Source organism: Pezoporus flaviventris, unplaced genomic scaffold, assembly GCF_033815535.1.
Source record: "Pezoporus flaviventris isolate CSIRO_AGI_PZ_B2104156 unplaced genomic scaffold, CSIRO_AGI_Pfla_v1 ptg000095l, whole genome shotgun sequence".
Lineage (NCBI taxonomy): Eukaryota > Metazoa > Chordata > Aves > Psittaciformes > Psittacidae > Pezoporus > Pezoporus flaviventris.
The window spans coordinates 1767363-1794650 of record NW_026892643.1 but is presented as its reverse complement, the minus strand read 5'-3'; the positions used below and the strand labels follow the sequence as shown (position 1 = coordinate 1794650).

Here is a 27288-nt window from a genome sequence, read left to right as displayed (position 1 = left end):
AGTATGCAGAAAAATCCTTTTTCTCTTAGGCTAATGGTTTTCCCTCTGTTGATTAGAACTGCAGTGTCAGCCTAAAAGTAAGACTCGGGAAGATTTCACAGTGATGAGGTCCCCTTTAGGCATTTCCCAATCTTTTTCTGTACTTCAGAACAGTGGAAGTATATTCAGTGAGTGCTGGGAAAAGTACATGTACAAATGAATAAAAAAGCCCCTCAAAACCCAAACAAGAGTTTAAGGTACAGAATACAAATCTACAAGATAAGCTTGTGCAGAGGTTTTTGGTGTAAAAGGAAGGAGTATCAGCAAAAGGAGAACCCAAAGGAAATTTAAGGTTCTTTCCTCCCTTCAAGATGTATGTATCCTCAGCTTAGAGGAGGGTGCAGACAGGCAGGCCAAACAGGCCCTGCTGTGAGTCCTCTTTGATGTACGTTTTGCTTTTTAGTAATGGACGGAATTGATCTGTTTGTTTTCTTGAAATTGATGAATCTCAGTTTGGGTCTTTCTAACATTATCTTCAGTTAAATCCTCATCTGTTTCTCCTTCCTCTAGGGTGAGAGAATCTGGCAACACTTGCAAACTGGAAGGGGGGGGGGAAGCTTTGTAATGAGGTGCACAAATGCAGCTTGGTCTTACGATGGAGCAAATGCCTACCTATTATGGGATGTAAGGAAACATGGAGGGGACACACCTAGGATTTGGGACAGCTTATTTCCTTGGCTGGAGCCTGCTGGCTTGGCCTGGCCTGGTTCTAAGTGGACAACCACGCTAGAGTGGAGCCGTGCTCATCTAAATCCCCACGGTTTAGCATATCGTCTGCCTTTCTTCTGCCCTTGACAGTAGTGAGATGATTGTAGTTACACTCTGCCTTCCAGCAGAGCCTCCATAAACACTATTATAGCCCATTAATGTTAGTCTGCCTAAAGGTGCCTCCATTTATCCTTAAGTTTTAACTGCTGTAAAAATGATGGCTGATTTCTCTCTGTTGTAGAGAACAGTAGAGCAATTAAAATTGCCTTATATTTAAAGAGGAAACTGATTCTCCTCTCAAGAAAACTTCAAGCTAGAGGCATCCATTTTCCTGTTTTAAAGCCAGAAAAATTTGAATTACTTGTAATTCAGAACTTTGAAGGCTATTATTGTTAAGTCTTCAAGATGCATTTCAGTATGTATTGCTGAGTTCTGATTCCCATCAAATGGGTTTAATTACTTTATAATCACATGGGATCCAGGGCTTGTCTACAGAGACAGATGTGTAATGACTCAGTTTCTGGCTTACCTCATAAGTACAGGAGTCTGTCTCAAGTATACAGCATGAGTTTTGTAAAAGAATTAAAAACTCCACCTTTTTCTTTTCCCCCTCTTCCCTACCCTACTGCTGCAGAGGAAAGAGTTCTGTTTCAGTACAACTGTAACTGGTTCAGGTATTCCTCTAATGGTTGACATGGACATAGGTTGTCTGCAGTTACTGGTGTTTGATAGTAAATGAACTCTGCATGTGGAATAATGGGAATCTTGGTCACTGTTTTAGAGTTGGTAGGCAAGATAGGAAAGCCAGCTAAGGTATTTAGTGATATGATGTGCTTACTGTTTGAGAGATTGTGAAAACTCCTGTATTGAAAGAAAGAGAGTTAGATTTGACTAAAGTATTTGTATTGGAACTGGTACTGGTAACTGGTAGTTCCTTTTGTGTCGTGGCATACATGGGGCAGGATGAAAGGAAGAAAGGATGCTCACTGAAACAGCAAGTCAGTGATTCTTGTAGGGTATGTGAGGGACTAGTACATTTAGAAATAGGGACTGAGCAGAACTGATATCTCATTTGATATGAAATAGGAATATTTCTCATGCTTTCATAGCAAACTGCTGGTGGTCAGGAAGCTTGTTATCCTGCTACCACCTGCTTCTAGCCCTCACCCCTCAGGTGGGGAGAGCATTAGCTCTCTGAAAGGAGAAAATTCCTACACTGGAGAGTACCATCAAAACTGAAGTGTCTTCCAACTGGGAGAATGCAAAATGTACTTGCCATCAGGTGTGCTGGGTGCATTCCATCTGCAGTGTGCAGCACTGAAAACCATGCCTTCCTCTGTGCTTAATGCTTGCAGCCTTTAAATAAAGGAGTCAGTCTTGTACTGTCATTGCAAATCCTTGACCCTGAGCAGCTTGGTTTCCAGCAGCGGTGTCTGCTGTAGACGATGTGATGCTCAATGATGTTGAGCAATCTGATCTGCATTTGGCAGACATTGTGGTGGGACCTCCCATTATTACATGAAGCAGATTAAGTATTCTGGTGCTTAAAATCATTGGAGTGGTAAAGCAGCATGATGAAATCCCTGCATTTTCATTCTTTTTATCAGTTTTGACAGCATATGTTGGGCACACGCATTAGTGTATGCTTCTGTTTGTTGGGGTTTTTTTAATGACTGGACAAATGATTACAAATATCAGCAGAAGCCAAAATGCTTTTTGAAGCAGCAAATGACAGTGTCCAGTGATGTGAAAATGAATAGAAATTGTTTTGTTTGTAATAGCACATGAAGCTATCGGGGCACTGGAAATACTTTTTGGATTATTGTGTTGTGGTTTTGTGGTGTGTTTTTTTCGGTAACCAAAGCAAGATTGCAGTGGTATCAGATGTCTGGGTAATACGAATTCATTAGCACTTCCTGCTGTCTTGCTCAGAAACAGTGAAAAACAAATGTAACACCTGCTGAGAAATAGCATCTGCTTGGAAATAATCTGTTGCAAGTACTTTGTCTAACTGGGGAAACCTAGGAAACTCGGATCTGCAAATGAGACTTTGAAGATTAGAACAGTGAAAGAAGAGCAGTTTCATTAAAGACTTAAAAACAGTTGCTTCCCTCGATAAGTCTTGATATCAAAGAATTTGTCAACTTGGTGTCTTAAGCATTCAGTTGCCACTTACAGTAGTAATATAGTTTACTTAAAGTGTTGACCTGAAATGTCTTAAAAATTCGTGAATACGTTACAGTACCTCTTGCTTTCATTCCTGAGAAATGCCACTTCTTGAAATAAATGCGAGAGCATGCCTTTGGGGAAAACCCCAACCTTAAAACATAACTGCCTGCATGTTATGCAGAGGCATAAAAGGCAAATATTTGTCTTGCACTAACAGTATGAACCTCCTTGTAATCTGAAATCCATTTTTATCGCCATTAGAGAGGAAGAGGCTTTTTATCCTCTTGATTGAGGTGAACAGGGAGAAGAAGGAATATTAGTATAATATTACTTGTTATGCATCTTCACTTGAGCAGCAGTGTGGGACTAACACTGTGCAGTGGGCTCTTCAGATAACAACTCCTGAAATTTCCTCCTTGACTTCTTTTTCATCCCTGTCCTAGATGCTCATTACATTCATCCATGTGACTGTTGTAGCTTCTAGAGAGTGTTCTGACCCACTACTAGTAACCTCCCTTCTTCCTTCCCAAAAAGTGTGAACCCAGAGGAAGAAAAATGCCTAATTTATATGTGAAAAATTATTCTCTTCTACTCAAAGTTATGTAAAACCCCCACCCCAAAACATGGAAAGTTGAATTAAAAGCTCTGCTGTTTACACATGGAAATAGCACACCCTCAGTTTTGATGAGTGGTTGAGTTCTTTAAATTGAAGTGTATAAAAGAGTTGTGTAATCTTTCTTTTATTTACTTTTTTTACTAAAGCTATTAAAGACTACGAGACTGCCCAAGCCAATAGTGAAAATGATCAGCAGATTCGGGAGGGGCTGGAACGTGCCCAGAAGATGCTGAAGCAATCACAGAAGAGGGATTACTATAAAATATTAGGAGTAAAAAGGTGAGATAATAATATCTGAGATGATAATATGAAAGTTGGTTATTAAACCAGTACATCTAGGGCTGATCATTTGAATTTGTTCTGCTGAGTGTTCCTGTATGTTACTACATTCATTTTCCTCCTGTAGCAGTTTAGCAGCGTTCAGCTTTTAAGTAGCATTTGTTTGTAGTTCCTTTTGGATAGAGTAAGAAAACAACATTGGGAAGAAAAGAAATAGATCCCTTAGGAAGAAACTCTTAGTATAGACAAAGGGTCAGGTGAATGAATTGGTGATGAAATGAAGACTGGAGAGAATTACTGAAAGCAACAAAAAATGAAACTGTGGCAAGTAGTGTGACAGACGGGAAGAGTTTGAAAGGAGTAACTGAAAGGTATCTAGAATACTTATGCCATTAACCTTGAGAAACCAACGACTTCTTTCCAACAAGAACTGAGCAGATGTCTAGTTCTGAACTAGTATTGCTCATCTTTCCAGTTGTGAACTAATTTGATCTCTACTCTGTATTTTTTGTTACCAATTGCAAGTTCTTCAGACTGGGAACTGTATTCTGCCGGGTAGCTGGCAGTAGCATCTCTCCAAAGAAAGTAAATGGGTGGTGAAGGAAAGAGTGAGTAATCTTTGTTTAAAGTTGCAGCCTGCTTCTTCTTTTTTTTTGTGTAAAGAATCTTCAGTGCCACTCCAGAAGGCTTACGAGCACCTCATCATTTTCCTGATGCCCTTAGTTACTGTCTCAGTGTTTAGTGAATCTAGAGGTTTATTTTAATGTGCACGTGACAACTAGAGAATTTAAAGTTACGATTTTATCCATCCAGGAACGCTCGAAAGCAGGAGATCATAAAAGCTTACAGAAAGCTGGCATCGCAGTGGCACCCTGATAATTTCCAGAGTGAGGAAGAAAAGAAGAAAGCAGAGAAAAAATTCATTGATATAGCAGCTGCTAAAGAAGTCCTCACTGACCCAGGTAATGATTGTTCTTATAACTTTTTTTTTAATTACATTTCTACAGTAATGTAAAATTCAGCAAGTGTAAGTCATAAGCATTGCAGCTTCCCCTTTTCTTTCTCCTCTTACCCATCTTAAGAAGACAGTGCAGTAATACTTGCATCCAGTCTGTTGCATGAAGTCAGATGTAAAGCTGGAATGAATTACTGTGTTTCAGTGACTGTAAACTAAAGTCTCTTTAGGGTATCATTTTGCAGAGATTTGCAAGATTGATTGGAGTTCATAGACTCCATACAATGGTTTGAGTTGGAAGGGACCTTAAAGATCATAGAGTTCTGCCCCCATTGCCACAGGCAGGGACACGTTTTATTAGACCAGGTTTCTGAAAGCCCTGTCCAACCTGGCCTTGAACACAACTTATCAAGGACAAAATACCCCAGTTATTTGTTGGGGTAGTGCAGCTGTCCTGTTCCTGTTGAAATTCATACCTGCCCTGTGGGACAGCCAGGTACTGTCTTGCCTTGCTTTAAACCAAATGACTTGTTTGAAGTTTTTCATGCAGTGTGTTCATGGAGTTAATCTCTTCTCTGCCAGTGTCCTGGACAGCATGGAAAAACTCAGAGTAATTAGGTTCTACAGATGCTGCCAATATAAGTGTTAATTGCAGCTCCCTGGCTGGGGCAAGGGTATGTCTGTGTCTGTATCTGTTATCAGCCATCAAAGATGGTTGGTGTTCTTGCCCTAGCTACTGTGTTGTGATTCCACCTTGGCTTTGTTTCCTCTAGAAATGCGGCGGAAATTTGATGCGGGAGAGGACCCACTGGATGCAGAGAGTCAGCAGGGTGGGGGAAACCCCTTCCACAGGAACTGGAACACATGGCAAGGATTCAACCCCTTTGGATCAGGAGGAGGACCGTTTACATTCAAATTTCACTTCAGTTAGAGCCAAGACTGTTTCCGGTGGCTGCTGCTGTTTTTTACTTAATTCGTTGAAAAATAAAAGTCTCCCAGTTCAAGACCCCAAAATCTTAATTTCTGATGTTGTCCTTAACCCAGAGTCTTACTGCACTGGAAGAAAGTTCCTTCTTTCTTTTAGGATTCAGAGGCTTTGCTTTGTGATGAACTTGCCAAGCTCATACCAGTTTGGTTTATTACTGGGGGGGTTGTTATTGCCTGTCTATTTGTTGTGGTTATATAGGACACGTTGATTCCTATGGATGGAAAAAACAGTAAGAGGCTACTTAGGACAACACTTAAACATAAATTTAGGACTCAAGTATATGCTTAAAAGTAAAAATGCATGTAAATATTTTTCTGGATTGGGGCCTAATAAACATGGAAAAGGTAGTTACAATAGTCTCTACGTTAACAAACCGTTAGTTGTGCTGGGCAGAATGATCCCTCTCTCAGTATTCTTAAAAGGAACCCATGGGGACCACCTACTCCTGTATTACTGTCATCAGTGCCATAGGTGGCGTGGAGAGGCTGCGTATGAAATGAGTCCCAATAACTGCCCTCAGAGAAGATTGCTTGTAAGTAATTGTGTTTGAAAATGTCTGCTCCCTTCAGTCACTAACCTGGAATAAATTGGGGTCATCGCCCTGGCGGTAGTTGTCAAATAGGAAAGTAAAAATATAGATGTGATATGTTTTTAAAGACCTTTTTGGGATGTGATTTGGGATGTTTTGGTTTCATGTTTGAGTAGTTTGCACTTTATCAAAGCACCTGCTTGAGATCTGACCAAACGATTTGATGTGATGTTTCCCTGACTGTGTAGCAATCTGTTACTTCTCTGTACATCAACTCAGAGCCTATACAGGTTGTGAGGGGAGCAGGAATAGGGTATTCATTCCAGCCTTACCCTGTAACATGACTTCAGTTCTGCTGGGTGCTGGCACGATGAGTTAATACTATGTGAAACTGAAGTCATTTTGTTAACAGCCACAGTGCTGCAAAAGCAATTGCGTGCAAAAGGAGGGATTCACTTCCCATTAGCCAAGAGTCTGATTTATTTTTTCAAGGTGCATGTAGCTATACTGGTTTAGGGTGACTGACGGAAATGTGTGAATGTCATCTGAGGGGCTACGGGGCAGTCATCCTCTGTAACAGAGTTGCAGCAGCAGTCATGCTTTCAGAATGCAAGAATTGCAGTTCATCAGTGTTGTTTTGATTGGATTTTAACTGGAGAACAGTAGTCAGCTGATGGAGCCTTCTTTCACTTCAGCTCATGTGTTTGAAAGCATGAGCCTCAGTAAAACAAATGAAGTTGGCACATAAGGCCTTCAGTCTCAAAGCTGCTTTTTTGTTACTTTAATGGGAGTCGCTGTTGAAGCGTAAGCCCTTGCCTCCCGCCTCGGTATTTTTACAAATGTAATTGTGAGGCCGTGTGATGTCCTAAAATACCTTTCAACAGCCATTTAAAGGTCAGTGTTTGTTCAGCAGAAATTTATCTTCACACCGAAGAGCGCACGCGCTGATTCCCAGCAGTCCATGGTACAAAACCGCCCAGCAGCCTGTTGAACGCCAGTGCTGGCTGTTTTCCAGGCTGAATGGATTTCTAGAAATTGGACTTCTGCTTTTGACCTGTCTGAAGGATTCTTGTTTAAACTGTGGGACGCTGATCCCACTGTTGTAGGCTGCTGTGGTTCTCCTGGGACCTCCAAGGCTCAGATGTAGGAACTTGCTGCACAACAAATAAGCTGTGGGCCCTGGTGGCAGCCTCTGTGTGTGTGCTTCTTGCTCACAGCAGGTAAAAATCAGGTTGGCAGCTTCCACCAAGAGTGGCTGTTCCAGGCTTTTGTCAGCACTGGTCCCTGCGGGCTGAGTAGCTGGTGCTGCTCTGGGCGTTGCTGGTGGTAGGTGTTTATGTGTCAGCTGTTCCCCCATATAAACTCTTGTATTGCCTTGTCTGCTACAGAATGGGCTGGTTTAAATTAGTATTAAGGCTCCAGGGAGACCTTAGAGCAGCCTTTTACTACCAAAAGTGGCCCACAAGAAATCTGGAGAGGGACTTTGTAAAAAGGCACAGAGGGACAGAACATGGGGGTATGGCTTTAAGCTGAGAGTGGGGAGATTCAGATTAGACATTAGGAAGAAACTCCTCACTGTGAGGGTGGTGAGACACTGGCACAGGTTGCCCAGAGAAGCTGTGGCTGCCCCATCCCTGGCAGGGTTCAAGGCCAGGTTGGATGGGGCTTGGAGCAACCTGGTCTAGTGGAAGATGTCCCTGCCTACATCAGGGAGGTTGGAACTGGATGAGCTTTAAGGTGCTTCCAACCCAAGCTGTTCTGTGACTGAATGACCAGAGTGAGACACATGTCATGTTTGTACATGCAGGAGTGTTGTTTGGTTTCAGGAGGTAACAAGAAATGATGCAGGCATCTCTGCGTATGCACTAGGGAAGCGCTTGGAATGATAAACCTACTCTTAAAAGGTCTGCCTTCGTTCAGCCTTTTTGTTGTCATCCCATTTTAAAACCTTAAGCTGAGAAATTTCCTGGATATTTTTTTTCTTGTTTTCTGTTTTATTCTATAGGAATGGGTTAAGATGGTCCCTCATATGTAAAGGATCAGGACAAAGTGCTGACACCAGAGTGGTGCGGCTTTGTTTCTCTAAGGCAGCAGGCAGTTGTGAGCACTGCAAGCAGCAGGAACATAAAGCATTACATTTGTTTCTTAGAATGAATGGAAAAGGGAAAACTACATATTAAGGGGGGGGGGGGTAAGCTTGAATGTAGTCAGTAGAAGAAGGAAGATGGCTGTGCTGCTTATAGATTTCTTCTGTGGAAGACAGTGTCATAAAAACAAACCAAAACCCAGCACTGGTGTGCAAGGCACTCTGTTATTAAAGTTACCACTGAGAAGCAGTGTTACTGCTTGGGTGCTGCTCTTCAGGGAGCAGATGCCGGCTTGTAGCTCTGAGGGACTGCTGTAAATACAGGGAGACAGAATTTGTGTGCAAAAGAAAGCCTCTGTGTTTCCAGGGTCTCCAGACATGGCGATCTATTTCCTGATGTGACTTCAGAAAGCAAAGTGCTGGTGCCACGCTGAGTGTTAATGGTGCAGGTGATGCACTGGGGAGCAGAATTTGCCTTTTTATTTATTTGTGGGTGTCTGTAGTGCAATAATGTTCAGTAACTGAACATTGAAATAGATGTCGCGGTAGCTTGTAAACCCTGAGGTGTGCATGAAGAATCATTACAATATTTGGCCTTTGTGTAGATGCAAACTGTCTCTGTTGAATTCTCTCTTCCATTTTTAGTAAGCTTTTGTTTCCAACTTGTTTTACAGTGAAGGGGGAGGAGGAGGAGGTGAGAAGCTTGGTAAATGCTTAATACTGATGTAGTAATAAATCAGTATTAAACCAGGCTTAAAGTGAATTATAAACTTAAGAGCTGAACCTTGAGACATGCAGAAAATGTCAGCTGAAACTTTTATTATTTTAATTTAAGCTTGTCATAGTTTCAGTTTTCAGGCCAGTGTTTGGAACAGGAATTACTCTTCTCTTTAGGGCTGTGACTTGTAGGACCTTGGCTGGAAACTGCCTGGCAGGTTAGCTGTATTTAAAAGTGCCTTATTGGAAGATACTGTTTGTCTGCTCTGTAATCCATGCTTTTATCCATAAAATAACAAAATAGATGGAAGAATAATTCCCCCCCCCCCAGCAAATCTCAAAGTAGTGGGTTTATGTTGTAAGAAGAAGTAAAACTAGCCAGAGATATATCAAATGTTTCAAATGATGAAATGTCTTTATATCAAATCATGATTCTAAAAAGCAAGAACTGTTTTTTCTAGAACTGTGGGAATTATTTTATGGCATTTTTCACAATAAAGATATTTATGATGACAAGAAAGCACTTGTCTGCGCTTCTTCTCTCATCCTGCTCCCGACAGCTGAAGTTAGAGCTGTGCAGAAGTCCAGGAGAAGGCTGCCAGAACCCTGGGTTGGGGGTGAAAGTAGGATTTCTTTAGTAGCTACTGTGGATGTTGTCAGGGTTTAACAGGTAACGTACATCAGGAAGCAGTCATAGAACAGTTTTCCACCCATTGGGCTGGGCAGGTTTGGTCCCCACTATACAAAGATGCAAAAAGGTTAAAAGGAACCTTACTGAAAAGTACTTTCAATGCTAAAGCTCTGGCTTATGAACAATGTTGTGCTAATGTCTTGTTTGTCCATTTCCTTTAAACTTAAAGACAGTAAGAAGAGCAAGACCTAGAAAAGACACTGTAATGGTAAATTGTAAACTCTTTACTTGAGCAGTTCAAATGTTAATTTGCTTATTTACTAACTTCAGCCCAGGTTTTGGTAACACTCCTGTAATCCAGGATCTATTTTCTTCCCTTTCACAGGGCAGAGCACACAGATTAGAAACTGCAATGAAGCCTTCTGCCTCTCCCAAGCTCTCACCCCATCACAGAGCACAAACACTTCCCTTTAGCTTAAAGACATCTGAGGTCTTGTTGCAATTTTTGCCTTGGATCTGTTAACCAAGTATTTAATGGTTCTTGTAAATACACAATAGGAGAACAAAAACCAATCCTTTTCCTCTAGTAGCACCTTTTAATATTTTGTACAACATACACAATCCACTGGCTTGGTATTAAAAATATATGCTGCTAATGATTCAAAGTGCTGCTTTAAAGACAGCTTTGAGAAGTAGTGAAGATACTTGCTGGACCTTCTTTGGTTTAAAAGAACAGCAAGTGTCTCAAAAAGGAGTTCTCCTTGAAAATACTATTATGCAGGAATAAAGTGCTATAAACTGCTTTTACGAATATATACAACACAGTAGAAAATGCCATGAAACCTCTGAACTCTTCAAGGTATCTTCAGCAACTGGTAGTTCTAAAAATCATATTCTAATCCTTTAAGTGATCTCAGGATCCAGTAGCTTAAAGAGCTATTTCTTTTTTTAAAGCCTGTAGAAGTAATGCAATTCTTAAAAGAGCAGGATTCTACAGATCCAATGAACAAGAGATCCGTGCATAAATTGCCCACTTTTTCTGCTGCATGGTTCTGGGTTGCTGGCTGAGCTTAAATCATGACACTAACAGACTTTCCACACAGATAATCATAATTAAGGAGAACTAAGTTGTTTCTTACAGATTAAACTTCTGGCTTAAAAAGAAAACTTTCCAATGTCTGCTTAAAAAGAAAGCTTTCCAATGTCTGCTTCAAGCATTCCAAGGCAGACTGATGTAAAACACTGCAGCAGAGTAAAGCATCAGGATGGTATTGTAAGCTTAAACACAGAAAAGGGGTAAAAAACAAAGCAGCAAGCAGCTGAATACTGTTTGTTTTTTTTTTTTCTGTGATACAGAGTATCGGTCATCTCTTTCTTTGTTACACACAGCAAATGTATATGCACCATTACTATACATTCAAAGTTAAGTGTAAGACTATCTATGTGGTATAAAAATACCAGCTTCAAGAAGTTCTGTGCTGCCTGATACCCTAAACTAATTATGTTGGTGAACAAGCATAACAAAACAGATATTGCAGTGAAATAGAACAGCTAAAGAGAACTGACATTAGGATTTATGCATGGGTTACACAGGAAGTAACTAACTTCCTCGGGTACTTTATACAAAGAAAATGCCCACAACAAACCTTTTAAAATCCATCTGTGACATGTTAAAACTGTTTGGAAACACATAAAGGTAATACCGTGAAAAATATAAAAAGCTGTGCAAGGAATCTGCACATCTCATATTCCTAACACTTGAAAAATAGCAGCAAAGTATGATTTTAAATACTTGCTGTCATAGTTTAACACCAGCCAAAAACCTGGACACTTGCTCTTACAGAGAGACATTTTAAGTAACACCACCAGAGGCCAAATAAAATACAGAAAAAATACTCTTAGTTTTTCTTATTATTTAGTAAATAATTTGCTAGTACGGAAATATTATCATGCAAACTCATTGTGGATTCACCCACTCAGTGCAAATTACCTTCTCTTTTGTCACTTCAAGCATTTAGACTGAAAGACTGCAGTAAGCTGTTCATACAAGAATGTACTGTCACGTCCAGTCTCTTTTGAAACCAGCACAGCCTAACCAACCGAGTATTTAAGGCACTAGATTTCAGTTTAAGAAATAAACTCCCTGTTTTTAAACATCTGTATTGCAAGAACTTTCCACTGAAATTTCCAGGGGATCGAAACGTCAGTAGCCCATTAAAGCAATGGTTTTGTGAGTACAGACTTCTTAGAAAATCACATGAGCCACCACTGACTGACAGTCAAAATTACTCACTGATTTTATTATCAAGTCTGAACAGGATAATGATCATCAAAATTGAATGGAAACAGCGTTTAGGTACTGACCTTCTGATGCAGTACATGCTGGTTGGAAAATCATCTTAACCAAAAAATGGACTGGACTGTTACGACATACTGTTGATGTGACCAAAAAGAGCCTAAAAATCAAAAATTATTATTTTTTTAATAATTAGTAAGAGTGCAGCAATCCTGCATAATAAATGGGAAATTACATTCCTTGCTTTAGTAAGCTTCCCTGTTCACTTAGGCCACACAAATCTAAATTACACAAGATACTTCTTATGCCTGATCTTTGCTACACTGCGATTTTCTTTTTCTTGTGATCACAGCATTTCTCCAGGGACACACACCAAAATTCTTTCTCTTTAAAAACATTAGTTTAATGCATGTAATCTGCACAAACCAGTTTTTATGTACATATTTAATGTGTGTGTTTTTGTCCCAGACTGAAACAATCTGTCTTTGAAGAGCTGAACACATCAGTCTTTGTATTCACAACCCTCTGGGCAAACTCATTTAGTGAAGGAAAGGAAACCCAAAGCATCAGGAAACCTACTCTATGCTGGGCAAAAAAAAAAACATAAGCAAGGTACCCACGGATTTCTCTTCTGGTTTTGTATTTTGTTGAAAACATTTTTAAATAACACTGTACGTTATAAAATATTTGATTTCATGTTACAGAATGTAACAAATAATAATGCCAATGCAACATTCGTAACTTCCACTCGGTCTTTCACAGAAGACTTTTTGAGCTGTCCCCATTGCTGGGTAAAGGCTGTGCTAAAGTTCATCGTGTTTAAGACCTGTAAACCAAAGAGAAAGAAAATTATCTTAGATTATGGCACGAAAGAATAGATTTTATCTTCTTAGTGAAACTAATGTAGAGGAGCATCGTGTGCCTCTTAAACCCCACTCAGTTTCTGTAAGAGCAAGGAAAATGACACAGATACAGTATTTGTGCCTACAGACCCGATCTTAATTTCAACTGTATTAATAGTTGTTAAAAGGTAGCAGATGAATAGGCACGCAAGTTACCTTTTTGAAAGAAATGATTTTTCTTCTCTTTCTCAATTTGCTCTATTAATGTTCGTATCTCAGAGTCGTAGTCAACCCATTCGGGAACTATGCGGGCAGCAGCCTTTAATTTTGGTTCTTTGGTTTGGGGATTGTTGCACTGGAAGTTTAAAACATACCAGATGTAAACAGAGCAAATGTGGAAATATCTCCTTTCCAAGGAACTGATCTAAATACTTTCATTAGCATTTACAGTTTCACTGAAGGGCAGCAAGTGAGGTCGGTTAAAAAACAAACACCACACAAATCAAACTGTAACTAAACCCTGTTTCAGTAACTCGAAACATTTTACTGTAAATACTTTAATTTTCCCATGTGCTCCTGCCTACCTGGATAGCAGAAACAGGGCTAGCACAAGACTACTAAGATTCAGACAAAGCTACACAGGAAGAAACAAGTTATACATTAGCATATTGAAACTGAATCTGATACGGGGCTTTTATTATGTTTGTGAGGATTCCTCTATTGTTGTCTATAAAAATGTATTGACTGCTTCCATAAAATAACATAAATGGAAATCATAATAAAAAGTGATACATAATAGGGATTGAAAGAAAGTTCAGTAACTTTAGTTCTGGTCTTTAGTGTACAGAAAAGCTTATTTTAACAACTGTAAAGATACAGAGAAAACAAAACAATTTACATACTGAACATCTACACCAGATTCCAGCCGTGTGTTTTTCTTCAGAATTTTGTGTCTGAAGTATCACACTGTGTCGGTGTTGCCAAAAAATGAGAATGGGGAAAATCAGGATGGAGGCAATTATCATAGAATGGTTGGGAAGAGACCTTAAAGCTCACGCAGTTCCAATGCCCCTGCCATGGGCAGGGGCACCTTCCACTAGACCAGATGGCCTTGAACACTGCCAGAGATGGGGCAGCCCCAATTCCCCTACATAGTTTCTCTCTCAGTTTCAATTCCCAAATAAAGACACTTTCTTCTTTCTAAATATGGATAGTCTCCTCAGCATTACACTTAAAAAGCTCTCTTTATCTCCTGTTTATAGTGGTGAAATGGACAGAGGAAACCATGGTACGATTAAGTTCGTCCTCTACACAGCTGGCTCTGGAGGAACTTCATAGAGAGTTTAACAGGGTCACACAATACCCAGACAGTTAACAGGACTTCAGAGTTCCACTAATCCAGCTGTCTATGTTATAAAAGACAAGGAATATACATGTACGAGTGTGAAAACCCCAATCCTGTCCAGTTACAGACAGCAGTATTTCATTCTGGGGCACAGTTTTCAGCTTTAAGAGAAGTAAATTTGGTACAGAGCAAGCAGAGAAGGTCTCAGAGAAAAGGAGAAAAGTTGCTGTATTGTAGGGAACAGATACCATGTTAAAGTGCCTTCCAGCAAGACTGCCTCCATGACATGACATGACATACTTGTATATCTGAAAAGCCACAGAAATTACAGCAAAAGGTTTTTAATGGATAAAACCAATATAACTTGAAATCAACTCACCAAGTCTATTGTTTTAGCCTTCTTCTTGGATTCATCATCACACCAGGTTTCACACCAAAGCCATTCCTGAGGGAGAGACTTAATAGCTACTTGATGAATCATATTATTGGGAAGATCCTGCACAAATTTTGTAAGATCATAAATTAGCACTGAATGTAATGTAACTGGTTATTCAGCAAGTACATAGAAGTAGAATACCTCTGCCTATTATTTCAGCTAATTGGTCTGTTTCCTTCTTCTTATGTTTCCTTTAAGTGCTCCCCCAGTTCTTCTTCAAGTAGATTTTCAAGCAGATTTAAAACTCAGTCATGCTTATTTTGATGGCCAATTCCACCTCTGATTTCTCCAGCAATTTCTTCTTGTACTTAACATCTGTCTTTCCTTAGACTGACATAAGCAATACCACTGTCTGATACCTGTGGTTCAGATATTGCATGTCCCACTATAAATACCTCTAAGCAGAATTAGACTGTGTGAAATGATTAAAGCAGAACTCGACCATCTTTCCATTCCTCACATTTGGAAAAAAAAAAACCCTCAAAAGCATTAAATCCAGGACTGCACCACTGCTCTAAATTTAGACTTCTGGGAAAATGGATTCCTGAAACATGAACTGTGAAAAGGAAAAGCAATTACGCTGCTATTCTGGCTCTCATCTTCCTTACTTTACTTAATTTATATTGTTTTTTTTAACCTTTATTATGTATTCAAGTCCTCTGATCATGAACACTCTGAACTACATCTTGCAGAATGGAAGGAACAGCATTTAACTATGAGAAGAACCTCAGGCAGCCACACACTGCATGTCCTCTGGCCACAGTTAAAAATAGCAGATGTAACTGGTAGATCCATTCGTAAGCTCCTTCCCATGTGCAACCCCTACATCATATATAAAAATAAGTGCCAGAACTCAAGTATTAGTCACATCTTATTTTGCCCATTCTTGCTGCTAAATGTGACAGAAGAAAATAGCACATACAGATGCATTACAAAAGGCATATAATTGAATTCAAATATATACATTACCACAGGAAAATTACACCAAATACAAGGATACTGAGCACATAAGGCATTAAACACTAATTTAAATGTTTTACTTTTTTAAAAACCTTCAAATTATGATTTTTTTGGAATATAAAAGAAATGGTTTATCACTATCTCAATTTCAAGAGAAAGGAGACTGCTTTTCTGTTGTGCCTCTCTGACTTTCTAAAGGAAAACACAATTCCTGCATTACTACAGTAGCTCTCAGGGCTGTGAATTTACAAATTGTTATATGGAGTAGAAAGCAGAAAGACAACTGCTGGTTCCAGGGTGTAAAGTAAATAGAAGAAAACCAAGTTCTAACCAAAAAGTTGCCTATCCTTGCAAAAGAAAGTGATTTAACCTCAAAACCAGTAAAATACATCTACAAGATCCAAGAGGAAATATTAATGAATCAGAAAAATAAAGGAATAAGGGTAAAACCAGACTATTTTCACTGTCAGTGCCCATATTTTTGTTCATTCAAGATATGTAAACTACTGAAATCTTTTTGTCTCACTTTCACATTTAAAACTTGTTTTTCAGTTTGCTTTACAGGCTGTTTTCACATTCACCCAGATAACCTACACAATGTTAAAGGGGAGCTCCTCCACAGCAGCATCCTTATTTGGGGAAAAAAAAAAAAAGCTCAATTTAAAAATAGAAAAAATTGCCTCTTAATAAAAGAATTAGTCTTACATTATATCCTGCTGGTTTTTATTCTTTAGGTAAAGAACAGGATGGTTAATTCTCTTTTAAGTGAATTGCTATCAGTGTAAGTATTTGTCTTGGCATCTCTACATAGACAATCCCATGCTTCTCCTTCAAGAGTACAACACAATACGCTGTACCAGTAGTCTAGTTCTTATCATGTGTAATTTTTCTCCCTAGGAGGATTTTACTTACACCCCTTAGCATTTTAAGTGACTTTTTTTCCTTCTATCTGCTTCTATTTTGTGGTTTATCGTAGCATAACCTTAACTACCATCCATGGAAGTAGCTGTGCTGGCAGGTAGCAAAGAGCCAAGATTGCTTCTTCACTGAGAAGGGGAGTGAGCACTCCAGTCAGATGTTTAAAATAAAGAGGAAAACAAATGATCATGCTGCGTCCTCTCGGCAGATATAAACTGTTCAGGACTCTTGTAAAATATATTGCACTGTGGCTTGTATTTCTGGGAATGTTGCTGCTGTTTGGGGTAGAGTAGCAGCAATGAAGGCAGAATGTGATTCTGTATCAATAAATGAGAAAGCAGAATACTATGAAAATATTACTTTGACGTACTTCCCTTTCCAAAGTATTTCCAATTCCATTCTGCCAGGATTTAGCTGCCTTAATGTTTGTGCTCAGACCTGGCTTGCTGAGGGAATGCTAGCTGACCCTGAAGTGGCTTTCGATTTGATGCAACAGACTTTTAAGAGATATGTGCTATCATGTATTAATACTGTAATTCAAAATGCAAGAATCCTAAGATTGAAAGATATACATAAGTAATGTTTTGAGAATATTAGATAAAACTAATTACTCTTTCTGAAAAGCAGCATTACTGCGGAAGCCCTGTAACAAGCCTCTGAATCTTAAAGGTTCTTCTGAGAGACACCTTGTGCAAAAAAAGGGTGAGACTATGTTTGAAAAACACACAGCTATAGCACATCAGGACTCTCAAGTGTGCAATACAGGGCCAATAATTCCTTCTATTTTCCAGAAAAGAGAGGTAAAATCTGACTGTTGCTATCAGTCCTTTGCTCTTAACAGTTACAGCTTAAGGCTGCTCCAACTCCCCGTGTCCAGGCTAGTTCTAGTTTGTAGCACAGATGTATTTCCATTTTTCTTTGTCCATTATCTGCTATCATCAATTTTTAGTTGTATTTCTGGAATAAATGCAAATAATGTACTCATGTAAGAGAGTGAAACTTGCTTGCAGAGTAAGTAGGTGGAATACAGGCACTGAGAGACTTGGGTTTTGCTACTGTGGGATCTCTTTTCTGCTATAGGCAGATAAAAACCTTTTAGTAATTCCACAAAGAAAATGACAAAAGCAGGGACAATCTCACTTACGAAGCCTTCTGAAGTTCACCCAAAGACAGACATAAATGCATCGCATTATTTACTCAGGCAGAAACTGGACGACCTGTTTTATCAATCTTCTACCGAATTAAAGAACCTCAACTACAGGAGAAAACAATAAATTTAAGCATGTTCTGTACATCTGGGATCTACTTCTTGCTTGTGACTTGCACCCTGAACTACCCCACTTACCTTTAAAAATTAATTTTATAAATGAAGCCTATATTCACCCCAGGGTGACCATGTACAGCAATCACTGGAGTGCATTAGTAGTTAGCTAATTTATTAATGGATAGAAAAACAGAATGAGGAAAAGGCTTTTGCTAAAGAAGAATGTAACTACCATTATCAGAATATAGGATTATCACTAGAAAAACACAAATGCACATAGAACAACTACAGATTAAAGGCAGCAGTCCTCTATGCTGTTTTTCCTCATTTTTTTCATATTAAGCAATTATTTAAAGTAATCATCATTTAGTGTTCAGTTTTCTGAACTGTGCTCATATGCACACTTGAAAATGTGTTAAAACAGAAATAAAAGGTAAATAGTTCCAGAGTTACAAAACATATATATTGAGTCACATCATAATTCCATGCATATTGAGGAAGATAAAGAAAACAAGCCCCAAATTGTTCGGAGTCATATTTACCTGATCTAGATTTGACAGACTGTTTGGATCTTGACTAAGAGCTTGGTACTGGCCCCGAAGCCTATCTCCAGCTGCGATCTTTCTAAACTTCTTAAGATCCACAACATATAAGGCACTACAAAGAATAATAAAAAAAAAAGAATTAAAATTTGTGGAGTTTCACCTTTTCTAACATTAATAAAAGCAACAAGAAACTCAAACCTCTTCCCATCCTAAAGGAATATATGTTTTAATTAAGTGGCTGAAGCCACAATAAAAAAAGGGAAATCAATGTCATCAAAATTCATCTCTTATTCACTTCTTACTGCGAATGCATCAGCATTCAAAAGCAACTGCCCTATATCATTCAAATCAATATAAAGAGCCAGATTTTAATCAAATTCACAAACTGCACAAAAAATACATAAGGCATTATCCTACCTAATATGGTATTTCCTTTTCCCAAGATGTGATGCCCAGTATCCCGACTTCCAGAAACGGTATCCATCCATTTCCTTACGGCTGTCACAGAAAGGTGTGTATCCATAGGGAGCTCCATTTAGATTTAGATCTCTGAGCTCTTTTAGGTCACTTCTCACAATCTAAATAACAGTATGTATTTTAATAATTTAATAATATTTTAATAATTTAATATTGTATTTAAAGCGTGCATATGAGGGCAGTTATTGCAGCAATCTTCCTGAAGCTTAACTGTCATTTAAAAAAGCCCTGAAGCACTCCAATAGTGGAGTATATAGAGTGTGGCACTGAATGATATTTACCAAATTATTATTCAATGAAAAATAAAGTGTTTATTCTGTGGTCATCTATGTAACACATTTAACAAGTAAACGAAATAAAAGGAGCTAAGATTTTAAATTTGTAGATCAGTGTTTCTGGTTGCCCAATATTGAATTCCATCATGCAGGAGCGTCACTTTCAAAATCTGCTGAGCATCTTCCTTCAGAAAATCCTTCCTATCTATTACATCACTTGGGCACTCCAATATTATTGCATCATTTGAAAAATCTTTGTATCTAGTAATAAAATACTTTTAAAAATAGCTTATGAAGATACTTTATGAATGTCCTTTATTTACTAATCAAGCATTCTTCCATCAAACCCCACTAATCTGTCAGTGGTAAAAAAAAGGTTTTAGATGTTTCAGAGTACAGAGAAATTCTTACAGTAGTTAGGACAGAAAACCTAGTTCTGCTACTCTATCCAGATAAAAATGCAGGAAGTTGCAGTGTGCATTGTGGTATCTACATTTGATTTATTCTCAAGCTTTGGAAAAGGACCAAAACATTTAATATTTTTCTGAGGTTTTAATAACCGTTGGATAGACTCCTCAAGGTCTCATCTGAGAGAGCATGTTACCTTCAGTACATGCAGTGACAGAACAAGGGGGAATGGCTTTAAACTGAAGGAGAGGAGATTTAGACTATATATTAGGAAGAAATTCTTCCCTGTTAGGGTGATGAGGCACAGGCACAGGTTATCCAGAGAAGCTGTGTCTTCCCAATCGCTGGCAGTGTTCAAGGCCAGGCTGGACAGGGCTTTGAGCAACCTGGTCTGGTGGAAGATGCCTCTGCAGATGGCAGGGTGTTTGGAACCAAGTCATCTTTAAGATCCCTTCCAGCCCAAACCACTCTATGATCCTGTGATTTTTCATTGTACAGTATTCATTTCTGAGTGGTAGAATGCATACAAATTTAAGAAAAAGAGACAGGAGTAATCTTGGGAAATTTCAGCTGTCTGGAAGTTGTTCAAATGGTCTAAAGAAACCGCCTCAGACTCCTTCCTCGTCCAAAGTCCTCTCACAATCAGCCCAAAGACTGTATCACTCAAATAGGCTTTAGGCGAGATGCATCTTTAAGATCACACACATCTCTCCAGGAGCCTTTCTCTCTCCACAGGCAATTTATGGGAACTCAGTGCAGCGAGTGTATTCATTTCTACATGACCAAAGACAAGTCAAATTATTGCATTTCACATTCTGTAACACCATGGGGTTTGCTCTTGCAACTGCAATAGTCTTACGAGCCAAGCATCTGAATAAAATGGTCACAGAGAATGAAACTGGATCAATTTAAGCCAAAATTAATTCCTCATACATTTATACAATATTATTCTTTTCTTACCTGGTCAGCATCGACAAATATTATTTTATCCACAGCCAAAGGGAAAAGAACATCCAAAAAAAGAATTTTGTAGCCCCAGATAATTCTCTGTTTTTCTGTCTGTTGATAGAGCCAGCGGGGCCACTTATACTGTACTAACTCATACTTGAAACCATACTTTTTAGCCATGTGAGGAATTACATCCTAGAAGAAGAACCAAACAGTATTAGTTGCACATGGATGTGACACACAAGGACTCAAAAGGAAAACAAGGGAGTGTTGCAACAACATCGTGGCAGCTGCATTGGCCTGACTGAGTACAAAGCCTCTTATTTTAAGATGTTTCTTTAATTCTGGCAGTATCCTCAGCCACACAAATATAAAAAAAACATTTCTCTCAAGCTCTTGGAGACTATCAAGAAAGAATAAATTGTGATAATATTTCACTGAGCTTTGGGTTCCAGATAAGAATCTTATACATGAGACTTCTAAAACTGTTGGTACTGAATGCATTCAGAGATCATTTCCAACTGTGAAAATTCATTTTCAACTGCATCATTACTCAATTGTAATTTTCTTTAAAAACTACTTAAAATTTGTAAGAAAGAAATAATAAAAGAAAAACATTTCTCCTACCTTAAATGTTGGGGAGAGATAGTTTTTCAGAAACCAAAATTTAACTGGTGTTTTTGTATGACGTAGGACAGAAAGCATCATAATTCTGTGGAAATACAAGTCTATAATAAGCAAACAAATACACACAGGTCATTAAATTTCAACTGCTCTTAAGTGCTAAAGCTTTCTAACTTTGATTTTCTTTAACTCAGTTTAAGCAGAAATGTCTTTCTTTTTAAAAGCTTTGAAGAGCATGTGTTCAAGATTGCTTTGAGATGGACTTACTAAATCCAGATTGGTTCATCAATATTAGAAGGTACAATTTCAAAAGTGGATCTGTCAATAAGTTTTATTCTGAGAGGTGCCTGACAAAATCAGAATAATTGCATTGTATTAACTTTGCTGCTGAGATGACTTATTTGGGAGATATTTTGGTTGAGTTTAATAGGCTGCTGGTAAGAAAAACAACAGCAAAGAGAAACCATAGTTCAAGTTAAGATCCTCTTCAGAAAGACCTTGATAACTGTAAGAATCACTATTTTGGGTTCAATTTTTTTCCCCACTATTGTAGCATTTGGCTACATAGATAGATACAGGTCTAATGAAGTAATTTCTGTTATGTCTTTGTAAAGAGAGGCTGAGCTTCATCTGTTATGAACGTTCACACTCCACACATGTACTCGTGGAAGGCATGGGGTACATTTTTCTTTCTTCAAAGGATAATGGTATTTTTGAACATCTATATGTTGCATCATTTTGTTCTACAAGAAAGATTAATTTAGTCCTCAGTGTATACAACTTTACTGTGATTTGACAATTTATTTATTCGTTACACCTTGTTAAAAGTCAGTTTAAGTTGCTTAGTTTTAGAATGAATGTTTACTGTATTGCTATGAAATTCTTGTTTCATTTTTATCTTTCCTTACCTTAAAAAACGTTCATATAAATGGCCTGAAGCAACAGAAAAGATGTTAAGAATATCACTTTGCTTTTCCTTCTCTTCTGTTGGAGTTTCTTCTGAAAAGCTGAGAAAAAAACGAAACAAATTATTATTTAAAGTAAACATTCAGCAGAAAGAAAATACTACTGCATTACCAGTAAGTTCATAAAGAATCAAAAGTAAAAGAATACACAAAAGAAACACTCATCCCACTTAACAAAATCTTTTGGAAGCAACACTGCATACCCACTCACTAAGGACAAACAATAGCACAACTACAGTCTCTGATATTTTCAATCAAACAGAATCCTAACTTGGCAAGAACTCCATGTTTTATCAAAGCAAAAAGTCAGAAATACACACAGCCAGAGTATGTTGAGAACTGATTATTTGTAGCATCGGCAACTGTTACTTTTCAAGCTTCATTCATGCACATTCTAAATCAGAACCACCAATGCATATTCTTGAGGTAGAATCATAGAGTAGTTAGGGTTGGAAACGACCTTAAGATCATCTAGTTCCAACCCCCCTGCCATGGCCAGGTGAGGGATGTCTTCATAGCCCCATAGGTACCTCAGCCGGTACCTTTCCCAGAATACTGTTGTAACATTTACCGGTCTGTGGTGATGGGACTTCCTGAGTGTTTTTCATAATACTTTCTGCATTCTCCCTTAAATTCAACCAACTGCTCTCCCTATAAGCGACCCAGTATCTTTGAGGCATGTTATCCAGAGGTTTTCTGTTTCTGCTGCACAGTATTCTTTGCTTGCTTTGAATACCAAAGTCTCCTGGATTGTTTTTAATCATGGGTGCCTTCCAGCACACACAGCTAGGGAAAGGTGGCTGCAGTTTCCTTCAGAGCACTGCTTCACAGGTCTTGGAATTGCAAAGGCTGCCTTAGCCAAATTGGTTACACTATGGCTTGATATTGTTGGAGATTCATTCCAGTAGTCTTTTTTTGAGCCGTGCCCTGGATCTAGGGACTGGCTGAGGATTATACTGGGATCACTGTTTACTGGATAAAGTAGAACTGCTGTGCCTTTTCTTTATCTTTTTTAACTGTCTTTGTGACTGACAACCATTGCCAAGGCCACTGAAAATGGAAGAAAACCTTTTTTGAGTCTTGCAGCAGTCATTTGGGACCAGAAAGTCTTCAGGGTATGGAGAAAATAATGATGAAAAAGACATTCTCCCTAAATCCCTCATACTGACATTATCCCCTTCTTACTAACTGAATTATAGCCCAAAGATGTTCTCCTGAACAATGGAGGAATCAGACTTTACTGCAATGGTAAATCTTGAATCCTTAAAGGCACTTATGGATAAAGCTACTGCAATTTCTTCTTTGTTTTAGGGCAAAGAGATCTGTGATTACTTGGATTAAGTTGTTTATATTCAAGTCATTAGCCCTGAACTGTTTCATTTTCAGAAGGCATTCCCTTTGGTTCTTTCTCTTTGCAATTATACAGCTATGACAGTTTAGTGCTTGGCAGCATACTGCAGAAACAACCTGTGCTGGAAATCAGGCTGAGAGCAAACATGAGTGTTTCGTACAAAGTAGATGGAATCTATTATGGAAACAATGTATTGCAAATTAGATCCTCACCAAAATAGCCTTGAAGATCCAGAAGAACAATTACCGTCACCTTGAAAGAGGGGATGAATTTATTGTGTTACCAGCATTTCAGATTAAAGTCCCAAGCTCATTCTTCTTTGACATGAAGAAATCAAGTCACTGGGAATTCAATAAGTACTTTTGCCAGCACCCCAGCTGTCATACTTGAGAACTAAATCTTTTTCAGAGTTTCTTGTGAGGAAAATCTCATAGGTATTACAAAGAAAGAATGCTCGGAGAACACCCAAGCCACTGTTTCTAAAATAGATTGGTCAAAGGTTATCTGACTGAAATGCTCTCAAAAGGACAATTAACATGGCTTGGAAACTGATACAACACCCCATGTTCTCATCCACAGCATGGATGCACGAGTCTATTAAAAAAAAAAAATCACTAATTTTTTTTCTAAGCAAAGATGAAGCATCCTTATTCTCAAAAATCATATAAAAAATTTGTAGGAATATTTATCTTTATTTAATAAACAACAAATTCAAATTAAACACAAAATCAGCCTGAACCACACACCATCTACAGACAACATACTTATGAGCAACTGAAAACAAAATGTTACGATGCTATATGGGAAATTCAAAATACTGCAAGTTATTAGCTCCAAATGTAAAGCTTGAGATGTTTATTACAATTATTTATAGAACTCAAAGTTTAAAGTAAAAAGTATTTTATGGACAAATACCAAAACACTTCTTGAGCTTTCATAAATTATACCTAGCAGCAGACAAGCAGCATCTTTTTGATGTTCAGTTTAATACATCTGAGTACCACATTACTGGCTGAGATTTTCACATTGAGATTGATTCCCTGCCACAACAAAATAAAAATGCCAATGGAGACAACAAGCAGGAACTAGAAATGCAAAGGAGGGATTAAAAAGGTAATAAATAATAAGATGCACAAGACATTATAGTTTGTCTTTCTCTTTCATTTGTATTATAAATCCCTTGGAGAGTCTTTTTACATATGTGTATCATTATCAAGTAAGAAACACTTGCTATGAGTACTAATAAACATGTCCTGGCACAGTTAAAGTATACGAAAATTATGCATTACCTTAGAACTGATTCTTGATTTCTTTTTTTTCCTGTCGTTCCATCAGTAAGGAGATCTTCATTAATTTTATCAGGCCTTTTCTGTACCTAGTCATTTAAATAAATGTATTTGTGGAATTTGGGAAGTTAGTTGATAGCAATCACTACTTCAGCTGTGATACCTAACTATGGTGTACTTACTAGCTAAAGCTTGACCAACATCTTACCAATTTCTATTTTAGTAAAATATTTACTGAACTGCATTAAACCAACAGTAAAAATGTAATTTCATACTTTCAAACTTGGTACAGAACTTACTGTATTAAGAAAAGTAATCAATTATGAAAAATTAGGTAGTGATTAATAAAACCAAACAGCATGTTCAAGCTTTCTGTACTACTTTATGCAAACAGTAACGAAAAGCGTAGGGAATTGTATCTCATTTTCTTCCCTCATGAGCTACTGATCCAGCTACCACCTGGCAGAAAAAGCGTAGGAGGGCATTGCACCATGCACAGACCTTTCCTGGAGGGAAACTGATTCTCATAAGGAGAAAGCAACACATCTGTTACTGAAATATAAACTCTCCCATCCAACTTCAGCAATTTCTGCTGTCTTACCCAGACAATTAATAAAGGGTCCAAGTTAATTTTGTTTGCCGACCTTAATTTCCATGATTAAAAGACACCTAATTGGTTTTGAAACTCAAATAGCTTCTAAACCACTACATGTTTGAACATATTAAATTCAAACCACTTTATTTCACGTTTATACTTTCAAGCTAATGCTTCTGTTCATATTAAATCATCCATCTTCTTAGCTAATGCTTGTGGAGCCACATCCTAGGTATCAGTGAAGTCACTCTACAGTTCAACTGGATGGCAGAGCTTACATATTCTAGTTATAAGCTTAGTATGTACCATTTTTCACATAGTATAATTCTCCTGTTAGGCCCACATGGCACCGTTTTTCTCTGTGTTTCAAAGGCAGGTTCATCAGGTTCCAGAGTTACCCTTTTTCTCCAGGTTTTGGACTTTCGGTTACAGGACTGGGGAAGAGACTCCTATATGTGGTTTTACAAAATGCCTTTTGTACTTAACTTTATGTCATCCTCACTCCTTCTTGATGTCTAAAATTTGGATATATCAAGGACACCTACACAAAATGTTATTTACAAAATAGTAGAAAACATAATGCTATGAGTTCTTTCTCCTTAATATAACTCGTGTTTCATTATCCCTTTTTTGATACATCTTTAAGAATGAAAGTAACAATTTCATTTACACAAATTTGGTAGCTTAGGGAAGAATTCAATGTACCTAATTTTAACTTCTCGGGTGTCTGGACTTCACATAAAATTCCTCCCCAGTCACAGGAGAGAACTGGATATCTCAGGAGGTAGTTACCCTCTGGTTTAAATACACATGTGAGCTGGGATAAGCAGTCCTTTGGACTCTCCTTCTCATTCTGCTAAGCAGAGAGGAAGATTAAGGTACCTAGACCCCACTCTTACACACCTTAAGCTAGATGAGAGAAATCCTATTTATGTTTAGCAGGTATTTAAGAATTTCCCATGCAATTAGTATAACCTGATTGGATCAAATTAACTACACTGATTTTACACACCCTTCTCTATTTAATTATAGAAAATCTAAATTATATATTTCAGTGTATATTTTCCAATCAAACAGCCTAAGACATACAAGTGTTAGTTGCATTTCACATAAGGAAATAACTCGGACAAAAAAAGGCATCTTTACGCATACTTGGACTTTGATAATTTTGCTTCTGAAGTTGTTTAATACCACGATAACATCTATCAGGTCAGCTACAGAATCTGTTCCTTCATGGCTGTGAGGAGACAAAAAATACATGCAAATGCACTGGCTCATTAAACACAGGTAATAACACACATTTTAGAGCATAAGGTTTAGGACTGCTGGTATTTATAGAAATAAAATTTCTTTACTTGCACCTATTTATATCTTAAATTTAGAAACTTCCCGAGTTTTATTCATCACTAGACACTGTCACAGTGGTAGCCCTCACTTTTTAATTTGGCTTTCACAGGAGATTTAAAAATGCAGCAACCTAGAGCAGAATGTTATTCTGCATTATACGGGTATATATTACATTCAAATATTAAACTACATTTTATCTGTCAAATATGGAAAACATCTTAGAAACAATTTTGTGACAGCATCAAATGTGCTTTTAAAATGAATCTGCTTTAAGAAGTCTAGGGAAAGCTTCATCGCAGTGCTGAGATAGTAAAGACTGGCTTTCAACTGGTTGGCATTGTTGACTTTACCCCTAGCTGTGGCTGTGCAAGACACCACATGAACATTTGCCCTACTGAACATCAGTTTAAAGCCATTCAAGCACCTCAAAACTTTACTGCAGTCTACTGAGTAACAAGTATGAAAAATGTTGCTGTCACTCTATGATACAGTGTGATAATGTAATCCTCAATTTTTATAGCTTTTATACCTCAATAGCCCATATATTTTTTCTTTCATCTTTTCTGTCTTTTAACAGCATTATGTGGTTCCCTCTTGCTAAGCCTATGCACACAAAAAATTGTTTTAAAAAAGTAATCTGCTACCCCTTAGGCCTGATTCTTTTTTTTTGTTTGCCTAGAAAACATAAC

The 27288-nt window shown here is 38.0% G+C and overlaps 2 protein-coding genes across 3 annotated transcripts in view; one reads left to right on the top strand and one right to left on the bottom strand.

Moving 5' to 3' along the window:
• The window catches only part of DNAJC3 (DnaJ heat shock protein family (Hsp40) member C3), a 32708-nt gene extending 26600 nt beyond the window's left edge, over positions 1–6108 (top strand). For both annotated transcript variants that reach the window (XM_061476248.1, XM_061476249.1), the window contains exons 10-12: positions 3679–3811; positions 4625–4773; positions 5540–6108. In XM_061476248.1, the coding sequence (XP_061332232.1) occupies positions 3679–3811; positions 4625–4773; positions 5540–5697 (440 nt within the window). In that variant the 3' untranslated portion in view covers positions 5698–6108. The remainder of the gene's footprint in view (positions 1–3678; positions 3812–4624; positions 4774–5539) is intronic.
• A 6539-nt stretch (positions 6109–12647) lies between these two features.
• UGGT2 (UDP-glucose glycoprotein glucosyltransferase 2) overlaps positions 12648–27288 on the bottom strand; it is an 86594-nt gene continuing 71953 nt past the window's right edge. The window contains exons 30-39 of the mRNA XM_061476265.1: positions 26405–26489; positions 24661–24746; positions 21964–22062; positions 21059–21143; positions 20444–20626; positions 18741–18901; positions 18321–18435; positions 14580–14696; positions 13072–13210; positions 12648–12839 (exon numbers count right to left, since the gene is read on the bottom strand). Of these exons, the coding sequence (XP_061332249.1) occupies positions 12817–12839; positions 13072–13210; positions 14580–14696; positions 18321–18435; positions 18741–18901; positions 20444–20626; positions 21059–21143; positions 21964–22062; positions 24661–24746; positions 26405–26489 (1093 nt within the window). The 3' untranslated portion in view covers positions 12648–12816. The remainder of the gene's footprint in view (positions 12840–13071; positions 13211–14579; positions 14697–18320; positions 18436–18740; positions 18902–20443; positions 20627–21058; positions 21144–21963; positions 22063–24660; positions 24747–26404; positions 26490–27288) is intronic.